This window comes from Sphaeramia orbicularis, chromosome 2, assembly GCF_902148855.1.
Source record: "Sphaeramia orbicularis chromosome 2, fSphaOr1.1, whole genome shotgun sequence".
Classification (NCBI taxonomy): domain Eukaryota; kingdom Metazoa; phylum Chordata; class Actinopteri; order Kurtiformes; family Apogonidae; genus Sphaeramia; species Sphaeramia orbicularis.
In genome coordinates, this window is record NC_043958.1 from 1,147,671 (window position 1) to 1,163,860 (window position 16,190).

At 38.4% G+C, this 16,190-nt stretch overlaps 1 protein-coding gene across 4 annotated transcripts in view; it reads right to left on the reverse strand.

The window, feature by feature from the left end:
* The window catches only part of LOC115431843 (interphotoreceptor matrix proteoglycan 2-like), a 41,778-nt gene continuing 25,588 nt past the window's right edge, over positions 1-16,190 (reverse strand). For 3 of the 4 annotated variants that reach the window (XM_030152531.1, XM_030152538.1, XM_030152517.1), the window contains 11 exons: positions 15,210-15,460; positions 14,830-14,891; positions 13,852-14,089; positions 11,703-13,318; positions 11,217-11,436; positions 8,658-8,868; positions 8,332-8,520; positions 7,530-7,767; positions 5,103-5,182; positions 2,448-2,498; positions 1-585 (listed from right to left, as the gene is read on the reverse strand). In XM_030152531.1, the coding sequence (XP_030008391.1) occupies positions 2,465-2,498; positions 5,103-5,182; positions 7,530-7,767; positions 8,332-8,520; positions 8,658-8,868; positions 11,217-11,436; positions 11,703-13,318; positions 13,852-14,089; positions 14,830-14,891; positions 15,210-15,460 (3,139 nt within the window). In that variant the 3' untranslated portion in view covers positions 1-585; positions 2,448-2,464. The remainder of the gene's footprint in view (positions 586-2,447; positions 2,499-5,102; positions 5,183-7,529; positions 7,768-8,331; positions 8,521-8,657; positions 8,869-11,216; positions 11,437-11,702; positions 13,319-13,851; positions 14,090-14,829; positions 14,892-15,209; positions 15,461-16,190) is intronic. The other variant, XM_030152523.1, reaches the window with a different exon arrangement.

Consider the following 16,190-nt stretch of genomic DNA (forward strand, 5'->3'; position numbering starts at 1 on the left):
TCTCCACTTCCTCTTTTTAGTTGTTTTCATTTTTTCGATTATTTGATAATGTTGGTAGAATTCAGATGCAGAACTGACGTTGAAAATGCTGATTTATGCGTCTACTAGTTTTGTTTTGTTTTTTTGTACGTAGGCCAGTTTATTTATTTACTCTATTTTTTAACTACGTTTCATTTTTCACGTTTTTTTTACTTCATTTATTGCATTAAATCACAGCAGAATAAGCCACAAATGTTCAGTTTTGCGACCACATGGTACAAAACAGCGTCACGTTTTTCCGACCGACGCTTGTAAACATCAGAGCGAATCGCAGGCGGGAAAACGCCAACCGGGCGGCGAAGGCACTGATGAAGATGAGGAAGACGAGGAGAAAAGAGGAGGGTCCGAGATGAAGAGTGAAACAGAAAACACATGCAAATGAACACGAAGGTCAAAGGTCAGAGTCCCTGAGACAGAGGAGGAAGTGTCCTCAGAAAAGACAGAACTCCAAAACATCCGGCGTCTTCACCTCAACGTCCGGTCGGTCGTCAACAGCGACGACGGCGGCCGGACCTCGTCCTCTTCTTCAGAGATGAAGGCAGGTTCCTGTTCAGAGAGAACCACGTCAAAACTCAGACGCAAAAACATGAATAAATGTTAAAAAAAAATGGTTCATGTTAGAAAATAACAGGAAGTTTACTTTATGTTTGTAGGTGTTTCTGATAAATTTGTAAACATTCAGGTTTTTATCATGAATTTATGACGTTAATCAAACTTTTTTCCTACAAATGTAATATTTAACCACACAGGTTTTACCGGTAAATTTCTGTCTTTGAAAACACTGTAAAAAATCTAAAAAGGACAAAGTGTGTTTTTCTCATTTCTAGTCCAACTATCGGATCCCACTTAAAATCAGACAGAATCACCTACAGAGGAACTGTTCACTGAGACAGAAGAACTGATTTAGAGACAACAGATCTGCAAAATACAATCCAACATAATTTCCACTTGTTCCACTGGCAGATTTTTTTTGCCTAATTCAAGCAAAAATATCTTGTGTTAATTTTTAAAAATTGTTTTAAAGGGACATTTCTTCCAGTGCAGAATTTCCATATTTTTCTCATTAAAATGTATTTAAATCATGGTTCTTTTCTTGTGAGTTTACCACATTAATCTGACAGATAATCTCACTTCCTTCCTGTTTAGTGATGTTCATGTTTTTTTATATAAATGTACATTCATCTCAGGGATTATTCAACTTTTTCTTATATATTTGTGATGTTTTTATTATAAATTTGTGTCTTTAATCACAGAAAATGTCAGACTTCTTTTTCTCCGTCAATAATTTTATAACATTTCAGATTTAATCATCTTTAAACATATTTTAGACTTGGTTTTCTTATAAATTTCCAGTTTTTACCTCAGTTATTTTCTAATTCATAACTTGCTAATCTATAGTGAAATATTTCTTTTCATAACTTTACCACTTTAATCTCAGATTATATGTATTTGATCCTTATTTATGATGTTATGGTGTTTTTTTTGTACATGTGTGATACTTTACCACTTTAATCTTTTGTCTCCATTGAATTTAGAACCTTTTAATTTCAAAGATTTTTCTTGAACATTTTGTGATGCTTTTATCATTAATTTATATCTTTAATCTTAGAAAATATCAGATTATTTCCTTAACATGTATGACTTAATCATCTTAGAAAATAATGGAATGTTTATGTAAATGATTTATATTCTTGTTGTAAATGTGTAAATTTGAATTTTGTTTGTCATAAATTTATAACTTTATAATGTACATGAAAATATTTCTTCTCATAAATTTATCACTTTAATCTCAGATTAAATATATCTGATCACTATTTATGATTATGTTGTATAAAAATATTCACCTTTTTTCTGTCCATGTGTGATACTTTAACACTTTCATCCTTTGTCTCCATTGAATTTAGAACCTTTTAAACTCAAAGATTTTTCTTGAACATTTCTGATGTTTTTATCATAAATGTATATCTTTAATCTTAGAAAATGTCAGTTTTTCCTTAACACGTATAACTTAATCATTTTAGAAAATACTGAAAGAATGTTTATGTTAATTATTTAGATTCTTGTTGTAAATGTGTCATTTTGAATTTTGTTTGTCATAAATTTATAACATTTCTCATAACTTTACCTCTTTAATCTCAGATTATACATATTTGTAATTTTTTCTTGTATATTTGTGATACTTCATCAATTTAATGCGACAGATTATTCATGTTTGTGTCACATTTATTTCTAACTTTAGCCTCTGAGATTATTAGATTCTTTGTAAATTATGATATTAGACATTATAATCACTTTGTGAACTATGATTTCAGTGTAAATGCTGGTATTTACGGTTCATCTTCAGGTATTGTCGTGTTTGGGGACACATTTACAGAGCTGTGTTGGTTCCAGAGGTTCGGTGTTTTTACCTGGAGGCGTGGCCTGGTTACGTGGTGGAACTCCCCCTTCGCTCCAGGAATCTGAGCCCAAAAAACAGGAGGATATTTGATTATTTCGGCGTTCCAGACCAGAGGAAGAACTCCGACATAAACCACGTACATGTGTCTGTGATTCTAAACCTGCTGCTGGTTTTCAGTCCCAGGTCTGGACACGTGGTCTTAATACGACGCATTTAACTCGCTTTCATTCTGTAAGTTTCTATTCGGAAATTATGTTAAATAGATGTGATATTCAACCAAATAAATAATAAATAAAGTTTAGTGATTTAGTCCACTTTAACCCATAAAGACCCAAACGTCCACCAGTGACCAAAACCATCTACTGATCTGAACTGTTTAATACCTGCTGATCCACTAATCCATGTAAATAACTGGTGTAAAATACAGGTTTACCTTCATCATTCATAAAATGTACAAAAACATGTAAAATGAGAATGAAATTGGCAAAATACTTGAAATCTGAGGAAAAGACGAACCAAAAAACCTTGAAATATGGCATAAAAGTGAACAAATCCTTCTAAAGCAGAGAAAATGAGAAAAATACTCAAAAAAAAAAGATCATTTCATAACATCCAGACCACTGTATTTATTCTGTTGACCTTCAAAAACCAAAACTATCTACTGATCTAAACTGTTCAATACCTGTTGATCCACTAATCCATGTAAATAATTGGTGTAAAATACAGGTTTACCTTAATTATTCATGGGATAAAATGTACAAAAACATGTAAAATGAGAAAAAAAATTGCAAAATACTTGAAAATTGAGGATAAGACGAACCAAAAAACCTTGAAATATGGCATAAAAGTGAACAAATCCTTCTAAAGCAGAGAAAATGAGAAAAATACTCAAAAAACTATCATTTCATAACATCCAGATCACTGTATTTATTCTGTTGACCTTCAAAAACCAAAACCATCTAAACTGATCTAAACTGTTTAATACCTGCTGATCCACTAATCCTATCCATGTCAATAATTGGTGTAAAATACAGTTCTTCATCTTATCATGGTCATCAGATATGACTCATTTGGACGTTCAGAGGCTCCGCAGTTACCATGGAAACACTGTCATCTTCTACAACATTGATTCATCAGTAAAACCCATGGAGTTAGATCAATGACAGTGGATGGAGACGCTTGTTTTATGTTAAATTAATGATATATTTCGTTGAAAAAGTCCCCTTTTCTTCAGTTTTCTCTGTTTCTGATTTAATAAAACCCAACTTTACTCTGAGCTTTTATGAACATCTACATGATCAGTGAATTAAATATAGAAAATACATGATTTACACTGAAAAAACACACAAAATACAGAGGATAATATTAGAATACATGGTGATAAATCAATTAAGAATGAATAAATAGAAAAAATCATTTGGAAACTGACACAGAAGTACTGGGTCTTTATGGGTTAAAACAGCACAATTTATGTTCAAAATAAAAAACAGCCTGTTTCCTGTTCATATTCAGAGCTGCTTTAAAAAGTGGAAAAGTGTTTATAAGTTCAGAGGAAGTCCTGTGTTAAAAACCTGATGTTAGAACCAAGGTTATAATAGACTTAGATTTTTGTTCTTTTTCGTTTTATTCCATCTTTTTCGTTTTGTTCAGTCTTTTTGATTTGTTGCATCTTTTTTGTTTTGTTGCAACTTTAGAATTTTGTTGCAACTATGTTGTCTTGTTTCATCTTTTTCATCTTGTTGCAACTTTTTCATCTTGTTCTAACTTCTTTATTTTGTTACATCTTCTTCGTCTTGTTGCGACTTTTTCCATTTCATTTCGTTCTTTTCATTTTTTTTAGTCGTCATTGTCTTGTTGCAACTTTTTCATCTTGATCTAACTTTTTTATTTTGTTGCGTCTTTTTCGTCTTGTATCTTTTTCACTTCGTTGCGTCTTATGTCTTATTTTGTCTTTTTCTTCTTGTTGAGAAATTTTTGTTTTGTTGCATCTTTTTGTTTTGTTGTAACTTTATAATTTTGTTGCAACTTTTTTGTCTTGTTTCATGTTTTTTGTCTTGTTGCAACTGGTTTTGTTTTTTGCATTTTTTCATCCTGTTTTGTCTTTTTCGTCTTGTTGCAACTTTTTCATCTTGTTGCAAGTTGTCATAAACTATAAGAATGAAAGAAAATTGATCGATGAATAGGAAGCAATGAGACAAAAATGATGCAACAAGACGAAAAAGACACAAGATGAAACATCCATAAGACGTTTATTAGAACTTTTGGCCTTATTTTCTGAATGTTTGAGACAAGTCTGGATCATTGAGGTCGTTTTCTGATTCGTCCTTGTTACTAAACACAGATTACTGATCTTTCCCGTGTGTAAGTGAAGACGTCGACCTCTGTCTCTGAGGCATCTGGCATCAAATCAGTGTCTTCATCTGAACAAAAACGCTGTTTTGGCGAAGACGGATCTGGTTCTAATGAAGAGTGATGGGTCCGAGGTCGCCTGAGGTCGAACTGAATCAACGTCAGGAAATAAAAGGTCGATGTTTTCTGCTTCGTCGCCTCATTTCACTGATGATCGACGATGTTTCATCCAATCATTTACTGTGTTTCTAACCTTTTTCAACGGACAGGTTTTAACTTGATGTTTCACACAAATGGAAATATGAGCATTACTCACACTTGAGTTTCTCGCACGAAGTCGGCGAAGTTCTGATCCCTGGCGCATAATTCGATGATCCTGAGGCGCTCCTGGATCTCCTGTGGAGAGGTCAGAGGTCAAAGGTGAGTTTGGTTTGTTTTTAGCTTGTTTTTTTAGAGTCTCTTTTTGATATTTGTGGAACTTTCAGCTGGAGTTTAGCTTCACTCTGGGAATTTTTGAGGGAATTTTTTTAGCTTTTCTTTAAAGTTGCGTATGATAGCTGCAGTGTGGCCGTAGCGGCAACAAACACGGAATTGGCTTTAGCTTCTTCTTGTGAATGCGGCTGCGTAGAATCCTGAAAAAACCTGAGTGTTGGGATCGTTTAGGTTTCGCTTTGCTATGTAAACAAATGGACTGTTTATGGTGGAGTACACTTTGAAGTTCTTCACCGTGAGGGGAGGGATGCAGGTGCATACTCACAGAAAGACGAACAGATTTGTGATACTTAGGCGATCACTGGGGTTTTACAGATTTAAAAAAAAATGGTGACAAACGTCATACGCAGCTTTAAAATTTGGGGAGTTTTTAGCTTATTGTTAACCTCATTTTAATATTTCTGTTATTTGTAGATAGTAGTGAGTTTATTTTTCTAAACTTTGCAGAGTTTTTTAATGTTGTTTACATTTTGTCTGAATAATATTTGTGGAGTTTTCAGCTTCTTTTTAGCCTCTTTATTTGCATTTGTGAAATTTCTTTACTTTTTCTCTGAAATTTTTAAAGTTTTTTCTTCTTCTGTCGCTTGAATATTTGTGGAAATTTCAGGTTTTTTAGCTTCTTTCTGCAAAATATTTGGGAGTTTATATGTCCTTTTTTTGCTTCTCTCATTAAAATATGTGAAATTTTAGCTCATTCTTGCTCATTTCTAGTGTCAGCGTCCAAATATGGACCTGATATAGATCAAATATCACCTTGTGGGTCTTAACTCTTTTAAACCTGACGTGTCATCGCTGACACATCCTGTGCATATGTAGTTTTAATGGATGTAACTCTTTAACTGTTTGTATAACTGGAAAAATTCAAATGGTTTCTAAAACCTGAGACGTTGTGCTTTATAGGTTTTATTGGACCATTAATGTAACTTCACTCATGCCTGTACTAGAAGCTGGAGAAGAAGCCATTGTAGCAGTATTATAACATGCAGTAAATTGTAAATGACTGCTAGATTTTGAAAATCTGGGAAAAAAAGCTCTGGAAAAATGAGCAAAAGGACTCACTCACAGCTTATTTTCTGAACTTTTACTTAAGAAAAAAAGTCCAGGCGGACAGATTTAGGTTTAGGGTTTAAAGGGTTAAAAACATAATTAACTATGATTATTAGACGTAATTATTATTGATGATGACGATGCAGTTACTGTTTAAAAGATGAACAGGAATGTGTTCTTTGTTAAAGATGAGGCTGTTTCGCAGACAGGAGCAAAAAATCTTTCCTGTAATGTTTCAGTTTTTTTTAATTTTGGGTTTTGTTTTGTTTTTTTTTTACACACAAACTGAAAATGTACATAAAAACAGCTGAATGGAAATGCACCTTGTGACATATTTAAGATAAAACCTCTTAATTCACTAACAATTATCTGGAGTTTTCTTCCTGCTCCAACAACTGCTTTTTTTGATTGATTTCATGTTTCAAATGTACGTCTTGGCGCAGTGTTTGTATTACTATAATGTTCAGGATACAATTAGTGGCTTGTTTCAGGACTTTCTTACCTGTAGATCATGTTATTATTATGTTAAACATCTTCTAAACTTTTGACGTCCCCCAGGGCTAAATCCTGGACCCACTCTTGTTTTTGTTCATACACCATTACATGTTAAAGTTAACCCATAAAGACCCAGAGCTACTTCTGTGTCAGTTCCCAATGATTTTTTCTCTCTATGTAACCTTACTAAAGTGATTTATCACCACTAATTATTATATATATTATTCTCTGTATTCTGTGTTTTTTCAGAGTAAATCAGGTATTTTTCTATATTTAATTCACTGATAATATAGATATTCATAGAAGCACAGATTAGTTGAGGGTTATTATATCAGGAACAGAGAAAACTGAAGAAAAAGCGACTTTTTCAGTAAAATCTGTCATTAACTGAACATAAACCCAGTGTGTCCATCCACTGTCATTGATCCAACTCCATGGGTTTTACTGGTGAATCAATGTTGTAGAAAATGACAGCGTTTCCACGGTAACTATGGAGCCTTGAACGTCCAAATGGGTCATATCTGATGACCATGAAAAGACGACAAACTGTATATTACCTTCAGTATTTAACATATTGATCGGATTAGTGATCCAGAAGTCATTAAACATTCTAGATCAGTAGATGTTTTGAGTTGACAGTGGCTGTTTGGGTCTTTATGGGTTAAACGCTACGCTGATGATACATACGTATTCGCCTCTAAAAACTGACCTCTTTGCTGAGTGTGGTGTTGTGGTAGAGGTGTTGTACGTTGGCACTGCTCAGGTCTTGGGGGGCGTCGCCACTCACAGAGCCACGGTACGAGGGCAGGTCGAGGTCGCGGCGGTAGTAGTACTGTGGCAGGTCGTCGTAGCGACGGTAGTACTGGGCAGTGACCGGGTCGCTCTCAAACATTGGGTTGAACTTCGTAGCTCGTTCCAGCGTTGGCACACTTTCACTATCCCCTCGTCTGGAGGAAAAAACCCATATATCGTAGATTTCCCAAAATGTGATAAATATCATACTGATCATGTTAAGAGGGGCTTCCTGATTTATTTAAGATATTTGTAGCGGTTGAATGTAAAAGCCTAAAAATAGTCCAAGTATTAGGGCCTTATGTACAGACAAAGAATTACAGAACTTAATTTGTAACACTTCAACAAAAATGTCACAGTATTCTGAAAATGAAATTGTGATTATGTGAAGGATAAAGTCACCACATTATCAGTGACAGTGCGCAGTTTATTTTATACTTTGTTTCTCATGTTTTTTTTATGGTTTATAGACAATTAAATTTGATGAAATGAGCATCTTATTTCATGCAGACAGATCCTCCTATTTTAATCTCCTCAAATTCTCAGTGTATTCTGAGTTCAGTTTAATCCCATTCTACCTGATTGGCACGAATAACATTTTCAATATGTTGTTTTCCGTTGTTTTTGGTGTAATGAAAAGGGTATCTACAGAAAATTAAGTGGTATACTTGGTTTTTATCTAGCCAAATATTGGATTATTGTATCTGTTGTAAACCCACCGTAGCGGATCCTCGGTATCTTCCCCTTCGTATTGCTCTCGCAGCGTCCTCGCCAGGAAGAAGATGATGCCGGCGGAAACCATAAGGAAGCCAACCACCGAGGCAATGGCAATGCCGACCACCAATGGCTCGGAGACGTACTCCTCACAGTGTTCGCCTCGGTACCACCAGTTCTCTCCCACACGGCACCTGCAAAAAAAAAGTCCTGATTTGTTCTTTTGGAGTCCCTCAGGGTTCTATGTTAGGTTCTCTGTCATTTAGGGTTTTGTCATAATATCCCAACTACAAAACAGTGAGGTTTTCATGAGGTTAGGAAATCCCCTCACCTGCAGATGGCGCCCTTGCCCGGTATAATGTCGCATTTGCCATCATTGAGGCAGAAGTCGTGCCGGACTTCGCAGATGCTCTGACACGGCAGCCCGTCCACGCTCAGGTACCCGGCGTCGCACACACACTCAGCCTCACCCGACCACTGGTTGACCATGCACTTGGAGAACTCGTTACAGGCCTGGAACTTACAGGGGTCGGCTCGGTCGCCTGGGCAACGAACACAAACACCACGAACAGTCATGTGACATGGGACGAAGGGCTGTTCAGGGGCATCGGTTACGTCAGGTACAATACCGGGGTTGAATTTCTGAACATGTATTATAAAGGTGGGCTATCATCATGCAAACCCTGGATTGTAAACAAGACTCTGGCCCTGGCGTGACCTCGTGAACTCGTGCAGGACTGAACCCTCCAGTCCATTCACGTTGTGCTGGTGCAGTGGAAAAGCAGCCTCCGCCCACGGCCACATGAGGTGAATAAACTGATTATCACGTCCACGCTGAGTCGTGACCGCGGTGACTCTTTATGGATTACAGTGAGCACCTCCTCTGATTGGCTCAGACAGATTAAAGAGACGCAGCTCAGCACCGACACAGGAAACGCCGTTGCCGAGGTGATGAGCGGCGACAACCTGCATCCCTGAGCAACCACAAATGAACGCCTCCGTCTATCCTTTACATCCAGGTTTTGGATTAATACGTTGAGTTAGTAAAGATGTTGTCCCTTTAAATGTGCTTTGTTGTTGTTTTGTTCATTTAAAGCTTATTATAGAAGGTGGAAGATGAGTTGTGAAGTGTTTTGGAAGCATATATTTAACAACTGCAAATCTAAACAGGACTAAATAGTGGGAGTATTTAACTTTTTATGGTATCTGATAGTAGTAATAACATGTGTACTGTAGTCAAAATGTTGCATCAACTCACTGTTTTAGCCAAATTCTCAAGAGTGTCATGTGAAATAATTATTTTATTTTATCTTGCGTAATTTTAGGCCTTTGTTTGTTGTTGTTAAGTTTTACATTTATATTTATATATACCTATACGTTGTTGTATTGTCATGGTTATGGATATTATGTTATAGTCGCGGAAAAAATTATTAGACCATCCTTGTTTTCTTCAACTTCTTGATCATTTATTGCCTGGTACAACTAAAGGTTGTATTTGTTTGGGCAAATATAATGATAACAACAAAAATAGCTCATAGTAGTTTAATTTCAGAGGTGATATCTATCCATTTAACATGTTTTCTTGATAAAAACCAAAATCGCTTCAGTTCTTCCATCAATATCTGTGTCATTGTACTGACAAAAACAGTGCTTTTAGACATTCCATGTTTTCTCTTCTGTCTGTTTTAGTCACATGATACACACAGGAGTTAGGACTGGATTGCGTAACCATTGTTTTTGATGACTTTTGATAGTCTAATAATTTTTTCCGCGACTGTATGTTGAGCTTTATCTTTTATTTTCCATAACCTCGTGTAGTCGTATCTATGCTGCTCACTTTACCAGGTCTCAATGGAGAATAACTTTTAATATTCATGTGGTTAAATCAATGATATATTGGAAAAAATAGGCAAAAAAGAAAAGCAGCTAATGCTAAAACTAAATGAACAATTTCAGTGAGGCTTCTACTTTCCATTTCACATCACTTTACCGATATTATATTTTTATTTTGAGGTTCCTGAACTCAAACTATTCAATGACCAAGTTTGACACTGATCTAATGAACCTACTTCTAAAAATACATTGAATTTATGAACTCGTCAATTCAAACTAAAGCTGCTTAGTCACAGAAAAAAATAACTCAGAAAAAATGAAATTTAAAAAAAATTGACTGAAAGAATCCATAAAAATAACTTATTAATGTTTAAAACGGATAGGTTTGTGTGCAAGCAGCCTAATGCTGATGATCGTTATATGCAGATGACATCTATGTTTACCCACAGAGGACATGAGTGTTTCCTGTCTTTAAACTAAACTGAAACTCATCAACATTTAAAACCATAAAAAACATAAACTCAGAGGGTTATGAGGTGGTAAGATCTATAAAAGTATCTAACTCGGGTAACAAAACAAAAACTGCGTAAAAGATGCAGCGTTAGACTGATATTGTGATTTGGTTTCACTTCCGCCGTCACAGCTCCAGGTGAATCTTCATGTTGACTCTGTAAGTGTTTCTAAATCCTCAACACAAACACTTTCTCAGCCTCCGAGCAGATTGGTTGGAGGCTGAGGCAGCGTCTTCATGGTTTCACTGTGGACAGAAACGTGTGGACAAAGACGCAGACAGACAGAGATAAAACGAGATAAAGATGATGTTGGATTGTTAGAGTGAGTCAGAGTGAGCGTCTGCTGCTGCTCACGTTCCTCCCAGACGGATTATTGGGAATTAGATCAGACCAGAGAGCTGCCAACGCCAATGAATACCACAAGGTTCTACGGCTGAAAACACCCCATAAAATAAAACCTGACTGTTCAGTGTGCAGAAAAAACATCAACAAAGTTCAACCCAATAAGAAACAGGGTGAGGCTGTTACATAGATGATGTTCTCACCTGACTCCACGTCCAGTGAGTACTTGTCAATGGACAGGTTCATGGTGTGGTAGGCCGTGTTGGCAAAGTCCTCCAGGATCAGGTAGACCACATTGGTGACTCCTTTGGGAACCGGCTTCCCGAACCTCATCCTGCTGTTCACCACGACGCTGCCATTCCGGAAGTTGAGGATCTCCAGGTTCTGGAAGTTGTTCAGGTTGGACTGAAGGTGCGGGACCAGCTGAAGGAAAAAGAAAAAATATTAAGCACAAAAGTCTAGTCCTATGAATCCATCAGGTCTCGGTAGAAGGCAACAGGACCTGATGCTGTCTTGAAGATTCTTAAGCAAGACCTGGAAGTCATGAACAACAATGTTGTTTTTCAAAAATTCACATATCCTCTGACAAAGTGGTGCCTGAAGCTGATGTTTGTTTAGTTTCAGTAAATAACCCATTGAAACAAAACAGACAAAGCTGAATGGATGACAAAACTTGGACTGAGTCTCACCAGCTCCAGGAAGTGCTGCTCCAGGGCTTTGTACTCGGGGGAGCTCTTGTTGAACAGGTCCATGGAGAACACCATGTTGGTCACCCTGAGGCTGAAGAAAACCGTCAGAGCCCGGCCCGGTCTGGTCGGTAAAGCGAAAGCATTCATGTCTGACCCCTGGGCACCGCTGGAGAAGCCGCTGCTGTCGCCTTCCGTCGCCACCTCACTGTACTGAAAAACGTCAAAGGTGACGTCGATGCTTGGCGTGTCCGGGAAGTCATTTTCTACCAGCCTGATCTCAGCAGCTGTAGTGCTCCTGTTGACTTCTTGAAGGGAGGACGTTGGTGTTGGAAGGTTTTCTACCTCCACTTTGGCAGTTCCAGACAAGATGGAAGCTGAGTCTATGACCACGGACTGGGTCAAATGAGGACCACCTGAAGGTGGAACCTCGTCGTAGTCTTCATGGATCGTTGGGTGAATCGGCTCCTCGTCTTCTGGTGCTGAATCTGACACACGAGTGAATGGCGAGTCCTTCTCAGGTGAGAGTGCGATCCCGCTGTGGTCTGAACTCATGGATGAAACCTCAGTCATGGTCATAGTTGCAGTTGTGGTCGTTGTAGTTGCTGCTGTGGTTGTGGTTGTGGTTGCTTTTGTGACCACCAAGACTTCGTCCACAGCCAGGTCTTCAACTGTGAGTCCAACAGTCTGCGCTGTTGTTGCCAGAGTTTCAGTTACACCTATGTGTTGCACTTCCAAAATCTCAACATCTTCGCGACCTTTGATTTCAGGTTCTTCAGAGGATTCTTTGATGTCTGATGGTTTTGTTGCAGTTTCAATATCTACAAAAACAGGCAATTCTTCAACTGGTGGAACATCTGAAATCTCAACTTTCTCCAGCTCTTTGTCCAAAGGTTCAACTGTAGCCACTTGAACTTCTAATGCTGCTTCAGTAGTTTCCTCCATCTCTGGTGCTTTTTCAGTGAACACTTTGGTATCAGCTTCTATAAAAACAGAAGCACCATGTGTCCAGACCTCAGGTTCAGGAGCTTCTGTTACATTTTCTGCACTTTGTGGTTCAGTGTAGTAGACGCCTCCATAGATATCAGAGGTTTCCACTGTTTGTACAGAAAGTTCAACAGTCAAAGTTCCTTCAGGTGAAAACACAGGTGCTTCAGTTGTGGTTGAATATTGAGGAAGTGATGTGACCAGAACCTGGTCCAAGTCCTCAATGCTGCCATCTTGCTTTGATTCTTCAAATGTTGTGGGTGTTGTCTGTACAGTTGCATCAGTGGTGGCTTCTACTGCCAAAATAGTTGGTAGCTCCTCCACCTCCTCATCATCCTCATCGGTCGCCTCCAAGTCGGGTGGGGGGATTACCTCCAGATCTTCATCATGGACGCCAATGCTGTCGAACGTTGGTGCTGCCTGCCAAGACCAGCCGTCGCCCCCGGGTCCATCTCCAGAGAAACCAGATCCAGATCCGTCCTCCAGTGACTCGTCAGTGGCTGGTTGAGGCATCACCACAGGAAGGACAGAAGAAGAACCAGCAGGACCAGTGTGGTCTCCACGGGCAGGTTCATCTTCAGGAGTGGGGGCATTACTGACCAGGAAGCCCTCATCTTCAATGTTCTCCTTATCTGAAACCAACAAGACCACGTAGCAGTTTATGACAAGAAGATCAACCTGAAAAGAAGCAATCTGAAAATGTTTGCATTTGGTTATTGTGTTAAAATTAATTAGAAATGTATCAGAAACACAAAGACAGAAAAACCAGAACCTTAAAACAACAAAACCACCAAGTTTGAATCAATCTGACATAAAAACACAGAGAAAACAGATTTTAAATATAAGACATGTGGTGTTTATTTGCCCTTTATTTTAATTTTAGTTTTAGGTGGAGTTTGAATTTTCCAACTAATGTTTCTGGCTTTATTTCTTCCTTTCTTTGTCTTTTTTTTGTCAGTATGCCTTTTGTCACTACAAATGACTAATTAATGTTTAAAACTAACAGATTTGTGTGTAAGCAGCCTGATGCTGATGTTCATTATATGCAGACGATACCGCTGTTTACCTAAAATGAAACTAAGGACCATTTAAAGCCATAAAAACCATAATCTCAGAGGGTTCTGAGATGGTATGATCTAGTTTAATTATTATTACATTTACTCACTGTCTTGTACATTCAACTCCAAGTCCAGTGTCTTCTGGGGGAATCCGGAGTCCACCAGAGGGGGGACAGTGTTCTCGTCGAACATGAAGACGTCATTCTCACTCAACGCTTCCCCCTGCTGCCCTTTCCACGAGTCGAACGGGTCGAATAAGAAGTCGTCCTTCTTCAGAAAGATATTGCTGGCGTCCACCTCACGGGCCGGAGCGTCAGGCGGCTTCTCTGCAGCCAGGACGTTATCCTGAAATAAAAAAGGTTATTGATATATAAAAACTAAATCCATAGATCAATAGACAAATACAACACACATGATAAATGTAGCAGCAGCAACATATGACAAAAAGACAAACCAAGATGAAACGGGTCAAAAAGAAAAAAGACAAGGTGAAAGGTAGAGGGTGATAAAGGTCAAAACAAAATAGAAAATCAACATCAAAAACAAAAACAAAACAAAAATGGTGGCTTTTGCTAACCTCTATGCTAATGCTAGGTGCTGATATTGATACCCAGTGGTGATGAAAATGCTAATTTCAAGTGTTAATGCTAAAGGTAATGCTCATTCCTACTTCTAATGCAAATGCTAATGCCAAGTGTTAATGCTATAGATAGGTGCTAATGCTAATGCCAAATGTTACTTCTAATGATAAGTGCTAATGAAAATACTAAGGATAAATGTTAATGGTAATCTAAGTGCTAATGTTTGGCGATAATGCTAATTATAATGCTAATACCAAGTCTTAATGCTAATGCTAAGTGGGAATGCTATTGCTAGGTCGTGTGTAAATGCAAATTGATAAAACAACCTTTAACCTTGACCTTACAGAATGAGTCCTTGTCCTTCTACCACAGTTTGTTTTACCACAGTATGTGGACTTCTACTGGAGGAAACCGTATGTGGACATGTGGAACACGGCCTAAACCGACTTGAATGAATGATCTCCAAACAGAACCAGACGACGTGGCGTTTCAGTTCAGACTCACCATGTTGTCGAAGGCGTCGACTGGTCGACTCGTCGGTTTCACTTCAGGCAAAAGATTCTCTGTTGAAAAAGAGTTAAAGTCTGTCAGGACGAAAACCTGCACAAACATGAACTCATTCATGAAACTGAACCCAGATCTGACTGTTCATGTTTAGAACTATGAATGACTATGACTTCAGTATAAGATTAAAATGACGCTTCTACTTTTTTGAGCTTTTATTCAGTTATTTTCATTTATTTTTAAATTATTTTTGGGTGGATTTGATTATCTCTGGTGTCATTTTTCTGGCTTTTATTTACGTCTTTGTTTTGTTCCATATTTTAGTTCTTCTTTCTTTCCCCCTGCTTCGTCTACATGTCCTTCCTGTGGTGGTGCAGTACCGTTGCTGTCCTGTGGGGGGTCGTCCGGGGCCTCCAGGCTGCTGTTGGTCATGTAGTTGTCCTTGTGCAGGGCCTCGGTGATGTAGTTCCTGAAGTCGGTGATGGTGTAGACGGCCGTGGGCTGCTCCCAGGAGCCGTAGTTCTTCTCCACCAGGTTGTTCTGTAACGTGATGAAGTCCAGTGTTTCGTTGGCGATGCCACCGCTGTCCACCGCCAGGGTGATGGCGTAATGGACCAGGACCACCAGACCCCTAAAACCAACAGGTTCTGAAGTTAGACCGGACCAGAAACTGGACCGGAGACCAGATCAGACCAGACCGGACTGTACCACACCAGACTGGGCAGGACCAGACCTGACCAGACCCCTGGAACCAACAGGTACTAAGGTTAAACCGGACCAGAAACTGGACCAGAGACCAGATCAGACCAGACCAGACTGTACCAGACCAGATCGGACAGGACCAGACCAGTCCAGACCAGATCAGACAAGACCCCTGGAAACAGCGAGTTCTGAGGTTAGACCGGACCAGAAACTGGACCGGAGACTAGATCAGACCAGAGGTTGCGCTAAACATTTTTATTGTCCATCATTTTGACAGACAGGGTCGTAAAAATTCCGTCATAACATATTATTATCAGTCATTTCAAATTTTTATTTTTTAATGATAATAAGATATATTTAGTAGTATTTAATGTTCAAAAATATCTCAGTGATGCAGCAGCTGTAGTTGCTGCTGGCTGATAAACCAACGAGATATCACGACTCACATAATTATATACGCCACTTTGAATTGGTGTGTTATCTGCAGACATTCTAAGCTTTCCTTGTGTTTGTTCATGCAGTGTCAAACCCCATGCACTGAGGGTTAGGGTTCAGGTTCTGTGAACCACAGATCTGGGCACAAATGGACATGACATCAAATAACACATGGAAGGTAGAACATGCGTACATAGAACACACCAAATGCCAGAAGAACTGGA